General features: G+C 54.4%; 1 protein-coding gene across 2 annotated transcripts in view; it reads right to left on the bottom strand.

The window, feature by feature from the left end:
* Positions 1 to 529: 529 nt before the first annotated feature.
* Positions 530 to 6,858, bottom strand: part of MMP17 (matrix metallopeptidase 17) — a 70,443-nt gene continuing 64,114 nt past the window's right edge. For both annotated transcript variants that reach the window (XM_075516371.1, XM_075516373.1), the window contains exons 8-10: positions 6,112 to 6,264; positions 3,065 to 3,322; positions 530 to 1,809 (exon numbers count right to left, since the gene is read on the bottom strand). In XM_075516371.1, the coding sequence (XP_075372486.1) occupies positions 1,481 to 1,809; positions 3,065 to 3,322; positions 6,112 to 6,264 (740 nt within the window). In that variant the 3' untranslated portion in view covers positions 530 to 1,480. The remainder of the gene's footprint in view (positions 1,810 to 3,064; positions 3,323 to 6,111; positions 6,265 to 6,858) is intronic.

Genomic DNA, 6,858 nt, shown 5'->3' with positions numbered 1-6,858 from the left:
GGAGGCAACTGCGTGCTTCTCCTGCTTTTCCTGCTTCGCCACGGAGGGCTTTGCGTTACCCCCGGCCCCACGGCGAGCGCCCTGGCTGGCACCGGGGCCAGGGGAGCAGCCGGGGGTCCTACAGTGACGCTGCCTGCGGCTTCCGCCTGCTGCCGGCTCTCCCCAGGAGCTGGCCCTGGCAGAGGCAGCGAGAGGCATTTTGTAGGAGCTTTACAGAAGCAGGGCGGAGAGGAACAGCGTGTCCTCGCAGCTGCTGCCCACTTGCCTCCTTTAACACCCCTTGACAACATCAGACTGGAGGACCCTGGCCTTCCTGACATCTCTATCGCAGTTCCTAGCACAGGTTCTCACTCACCACTTTCAAGGACTCTCGGACGCCCAAATTATACCGCAGAAAATGGATTAGCAGTGGGGAAAAAAACCCCCAGGAACATCCTAATGCAGCGCTTGACCTTGCTTTTGTTGCTCCAAACTCCTGGCAGAGGCATCAAGAAAAATGTGAGGCTGACTGTGCAGCATCCCTCCTCCCTCCAGCCCATCCTCCGCAGCGCAGCCGGGTACGACAGAGTCACAAATGAATGCGATACATCTTCATCCCTCCCAAAACGTAAAAACAACCTGGAACAGGAACTCCACGAGCAGGAGTTCACGTGCACGGATTAGGCTGGGCTGGCGCGTGTAATTGCGTCTCATCGGGCTGCGCTCAGCAAGGTTGCTCCTCGCACAGAGCTGAGGCTGCTCCCCAGCCTCAGGAGTCAGCACCTTACTGAAGGTGGCAGGCTTGGTCTGGCAGAGGACCGGGAGATCTCTGGGTAGGCAGCCAAGGTTTATTAGAGAAATTGTTAAATTCAAATGACTCGGATACAAAGATAAGCTGCACTGCCTTCTGAAAGGCAAAGGCGTTTCTGACCCGTAGACACTGATACAGGTTACCGAGACATCAGTGACCACAGCAGGTTTGACAGTAAAATGATCACCTTGCAGTTAATCTTAGCGGAGCCGAAGTTTCTTTCTACCTAGTACATCCAATGGGATGTGTACATTGTGTCAGCATATAACGACCACCTCTCGCCTACAGCCTTGCTGCCTTTCCTCCAGGACGTTGCCATCTGTCTCAGCAGCATCTCTTCTGTTCCCGTTCAACCACAGTAGCTCCCCTCCCTCGTTTGCCGTGTTTAAACATCCAAAGCAACACATCTCTATGGAACATTTCTAAATTCAACGTTAGGCTGCTCTCATCTTTACGCGGATGGGGGAATAAGGAGGTGCGGAACTCAAAATCTGTTATTAGACCTTTAAACTAAAATTAAAAAGAAAAAAAAAAACCCAAAACCACTGTTCATTTCTCATGGAGAATTCAAACCCTTCACCGGCATGTTCCTAGGAATGTTTTTCTGCTTGCAACAGTTAGCATCACGGGATCGTATCCACCTCCCCTCCCTGGAGCACCATAGCGTTGTCTCGTTCGTGGGATGAGATGTCATAGGGCTGCACACATCAGTGCTGCTGTCCACACGCTCGTCAGCACGAGGCTGGCTGACAGTCTGAGCACAGGGCAAGCCCGCAGGGATGGGGAGGCCGAGGTGCAGGAGCAGACCTCGTAGCCATTTTCCGAGCGGCTCTCGTCATGCTGCCCCGGTTTGGAGCGAGCCCCAGTCCTGCTGCTCCCGGCTGCTTCTGGGGAGTCGGACTGCATGTCGCTGCACACCAGCCAGTCTCTAGCGATGGACTGGGGATAACCAGGCTGGGCCTCCAGGTCACTGTCCAGCACTTTCCAGTACTCCTTGCCCCTGAAGAAGTAGCTTGCACCTGCAAAGACACCAAAACCCAAAGGCAAGATGAGCGGTGATGGGCGCTCTCCCAGTGGAAAGGGCACAGGAGCCCTTGGAGCAGCAGAGGAGCGCTCCCACCCCAGCCGAGCCCCGGGGAGCGGAGGCAGATGCGATGCCACTGCTTGATGCCAGTACCCTCTCTCACTGCAGGAGCACAGCGGCTGCTGGCGGGACGCTCGAAAAGATGACGCTATGCTGGGCCGGGATCTCTCACACCAGGCAGGAGCCACCAGACAGATGGCAGGCGGGTGGTGAGATGTCGCCTCTGCTACGGTGGGTCCTAGAGCAGAGGCATCCCCTGGCACCAGGGGTGTGCAGGGTAAAAGCCCTAGGAAATGCACAGCTGGGCACACCACGCGCATCTCTCGGTGGCCATCAGTGGACAGTCTTGTAACAGGGCACGATAAGGCTGAAGAAGACCTCACCTACCATGACCTGGGGTGCGTGCCTCAGACAAATAACCCGAGCCTGGCAGGGCCCTGGGAACCTTCTGCTCTCGGGGGCATTTTTTCCACCCTGAACTGGGAGGTTGTGAATTCTCTAAGCGGGTTCCATGCTCATGGAGGACTCCTACCCACATGGATAGCCGGTCGCTCTCAACAGCTTCAGGAATTCAGTTTGAAAAGCCCCTGGAAATGTCCCTCCCCTCTGCCTGGTGTATTGGTTGCTATTACACTGTTAGGTCGCTGGTAAATAACACCTGGAAGTGCCACTTTGCTGTGAGTGAATGGCTGGTTTTAAACATCTCCTGTGACAAAATTTTTGTGGTCTTTTCAGGGAGAAGAAACCATTGAGAAATCTCATCCCCGGAAAATAGTCATAACTCTGGGGAAAACATCTCCTTCAAAAATATTTTCTGCCCGCATCCTCATATGCCTAGCTAAAAATCCAATGACAACAAATTCAGCGAAGAGCAAACCGGCACGTATTAGGATAAAAATCACTGCAAAACAACATCAACTGTGTTCTTTTAATAAAATCCAATTATTAGGGCCCCAGGATATTTTTGTTGCCTGCTTGAAATGACAATGCCTTTTAGCGAGCAGCGCAGGGCGCGGGGAGCTCTGGCTGGAAGCCTACCTCCCTCTTCGGCTTTCAGACACCAGAAAGCGTCATCCCATCTGGAGCTGAGCGGTTTATGTCGGCAGGCGCGGTAGAAGGGGCTATAGCTCAAGTGCAAATGAAGCACTGATTTTTTTTCTTGTGCTTTTTGAACCGGCATATGGACTCACCATCTGACCACCTCATGGCATCATCTAAAGGACTTGGTATTCCCTTCCACAGGATGGTCTCTGAAGGGTACCCGGGATCCATCCTCCGCTTGTGGTCATCGTAGCGCCAGTAGAGATTGTCCTTAAAGAAATAAGTCTTGTCATTGTGGGCCCAGGAGAAAGCAGCGTCGATTCCTCCCGGTGGCAGACCGAAGTCCGAGATCGGCCGTGGGTATCCTTCCTCCACGTTATTGTCTTTGAAGACCCAGTACCTGTCTCCTGCGGAAAGGAAAGAAGCACAGAGCAAAATCACATTTGCTTCACAACCGAAAGCAGCATTCCCCTGCAGACGAGCTGATGCTTCATTATCTGTGGCCGTGGCAATCCTCAGGACTGAGCTCTTGGCATTGAAGGACGGGGACGGGGAGGCAGCAGCCCGGTGGGGAACCTCGGTCTTTGAATAGTTGCTTTCTTTGTGCCAGGCTCTCCATGGAGCATAGCCCTGCTTCCCCCCGAGCCGCTGCAGGCGTGCCAGTCCCGGGACAGGAGCACGCCGACAGCGTTAGTACAGTCGCCGCTTTTATGTATTTGGTGGTGGCAGTTGCTTTTCTGTCCCTATGATTTCTGCCTGATATCCAACTGCAAGAAATAGAAAGTTACACGGAGCTGTTGTGGGCACATTGAGCACTACCTGCCTGCTGTTCGACTCCTGAGAACCAGAGCGTAGTCCCGCTTTGGAAGAGAAATCACCACGCTTTTTTTAGAGCCAGCTGGGCTGAAGGACCTGTGAATTTTAGGGGGTGTAAGGAGGATGCACAGGGGCTGGACAAATCCCATCTGAGCAGCACAACACGACTGGCTCACAGTCATACGAGGAATCGGAACAAGAAACCAACCCAGATCTCTCAATTCCTATGTGACTCTATCCACCTGGGCAGTCTTTCTGTTCGTACAGTGTCTCTTTGTGAGCCCGCAGCGTCCTTTTGGGCATCACGCAACCTATTTTAAAGATCAGGCTTTTTCCTCCCTCGGTTTTCTAGAAAATCTGAAGAGGCACTTAAACACATGCCCATGTATCGGCAGCAGGACCTCAGAGGCCAGGGTAATTTGTGTGCTTTGGTTTCTGTCCAGGGATCACTGAAACTCGGCCCTGTACTGGGCACTGGTGAGGCCGCACCTCGAATGCTGTGTTCAGTTTTGGGCCCCCCACTCCAAGAGAGACATTGAGGGGCTGGAGCGTGTCCAGAGAAGGGCAACGGAGCTGGGGAAGGGTCTGGAGCACAAGGCTGATGGGGAGCGGCTGAGGGCCCTGGGGTTGTTCAGCCTGGAGAAAAGGAGGCTGAGGGGAGACCTCATCGCTCTCTACAACTGCCTGAAAGGAGGGTGTGGAGAGGTGGGGTCGGTCTCTTCTCCCAGGTAACAAGTGATAGGACAAGAGGAAATGGCCTCAAGTTGCGCCAGGGGAGGTTTAGACTGGATATTAGGGAATTTTACTTCACTGAAAGGGTTGTCCAGCACTGGACCAGGCTGCCCAGGGAAGTGGTGGAGTCCCCATCCCTGGGGGTATTTAAAAGCCGTGTGGATGAGGTGCTGAGGGACATGGTGTAGTGGTGGGCTTGGCAGTGTTAGGTTTAGGGTTGGACTCGATGATCTTAAAGGTCTTTTCCAACCTATACGGTTCTGTGATTCTGTGATTCTGTGAAACAGCGCTGGAGGGAGAGAACGAGACAGTATTTTATAGCTGGAAAGAAAATCTCGCGTTTAATCTTAGGAGCTAGGCGGGACTAACACCCACATCACGCGTGGCCACGGAGCGGTGTGCCTGGCAGGGGCAAGACCCCAGCTGTGGCAGAGCCGTAATCTCGGCCTCACAAGCCAAATTTAGCCAGCAGGCAGGAGGAGCCCCAGGGAACAGTCGGTCTGTCCCCAGCAGGGAGAGAGGGGAAGAAGGGAAGGAAGCGAGCGAGCGCCGCTGCGGTCTGCAGACCCGCCGGGGAGGGTCCGGTGCCAGGCGTAAGGGCTGCCACACTCCAGCTGGCCCCGTTCCCCCCAGATCAGCGGGAAGGCAGAGCAGGGCGAGCGGCCCGAGGCAGCCTTTGGCACGTCGCTCCCCGGGGAGACGCAGGGCTCGGCATGGCTCGGCGGTGCTCGGGCAGCCTGGAAGAGCTTTGGCTGCGCTTGGAAACGGTTCTGCGAGCGCAGAGGCTAGCGCGGGACGTAAGGCATTCCTCCAGCCTCGCTGGAGGGACTGAAACCAAATTATTGCTTTCAGCAGTGCTTGGTTCAGCACTCCTGAAACCGATAATTGCACCACGCTCAAAGCAGAACGGTCAGGGGACAAAAAGCAATTTCCAGCCGGGGAGCGTGGAGGGCTGGGATGTATTTAGCTCTTCAAGCACATGACCTTTCCAAGAGGGCTGGTGCCTGCTGGCGGCACGGGTGACGTTCAGCACACGGGTAATGTCTAACCAGCATGGATGAACGGTTGGCAGGGGACGTGGACATTTGTGTAGGAACCACGAGCTAATCTCTTTCCTCCAGTTCCTCTGAAAGAAACTTGTGAGATGTGTTTTAAAAAAGAGAGGATTATAACACTTATTTTAAGGGAAAAAAAATAGTAACAGAAATATAATTAGCAAAAGCAGGCTCTTCAGGTTTTCATTTTTGCCCCCTCTGCAGGTTCTTCACTTCTCAGGAGCAGATGTTAAAAAGAGAAAAGGCCGAAGAAGGAACACAAAACCTGTGAAGTGTGTGCGTGGGTGGTTCCTGCTTTTATTTTGTTCTTGAAAAGATTTCAGTTAGGTTTGGCTGAAGTTTTTCTTCAATGACATTTCCCTCATTTTCTGGGGCACACGACTGCTACTTTTTGCCTGCCCTCCCTACCAGCGGGTTTCTCCTGGCCTCGCTCATGGACAACAGATCTCGGACCTGCCCTGGGAGATGCTCATCGGCTGACGCTGGTGTCCTCTGCCTGCAGGAGAGGTCAAAACTCTGCCAGGGTGCCTCGGCACCGGGATCTACACTGGGCAGACACGCGTGCTGCCTTCCAGCACCGCGTTCGCTCTCACCTTTGAAGAAGACGATCTTGTGGTCGCTGGTTCTCTCGTAGACCGCGTCCAGGCTGTCCAGGTTGAGCGGCAAGCCCCGCCAGAAACGGTGGATCTGAGCCGGCTGGAGGGAGACCAAGTGCTTATTGCGAGTCAGTCTCCAGAAGTACTTGCCTGGAGGAACAGACTGGACATTACTGAACCACACTGCAACCCACCTTCGCCGGGGGAGACGAGCGCCGGGCACGTGGCAGCAGCAGAAAGCAAAGCGTGCGAGATGGGAGCTGTGAGTTACAGGTGGCCCGCTTTCCAGCAGCAGCTGCTAGCGCTTTCTATTCCCGGCAGCCGTTAGAAGAAATCCCCTTTTCGGGATCAAAATAATCCTCCGGACATCGCACCGGGGTCGGTACACTCCTGGCCGCGGTGCGAAGCTGCACCGCTGACCGGAGTGGGCGAGAGGAGCCTTTCATCTCCTCCCGCTCTGCTCCGCTCTGCACGGACCTCCCGGGAGCCAGCGGGACCGGGCAGCGGCGGAAGCTACACCAGGTACCAGCAGCCTCCGTGAGAGCCTCCGGAGAAACATGCCTGTTCCTCCGCTCCTGGACCTCCCCCGGCTTCCTGCACACAGGGTGCCCAGCTGCTTTCGTGTTTAGAAATGGGTATGATGTTACGATGAAACACGGCAATATCAGAGGGGTTTTCTAATGAAGGAAGGCGGTAAGAAAAGAGAAGAGGAGGAAACTATATTAATAAACGGGAAGGGGTTGA

This window comes from Mycteria americana, chromosome 13 (genome assembly GCF_035582795.1).
Source record: "Mycteria americana isolate JAX WOST 10 ecotype Jacksonville Zoo and Gardens chromosome 13, USCA_MyAme_1.0, whole genome shotgun sequence".
Taxonomy (NCBI): domain Eukaryota; kingdom Metazoa; phylum Chordata; class Aves; order Ciconiiformes; family Ciconiidae; genus Mycteria; species Mycteria americana.
Note: the sequence above shows the minus strand (reverse complement) of the source record. Positions and strands in the feature narration are given on the sequence as shown.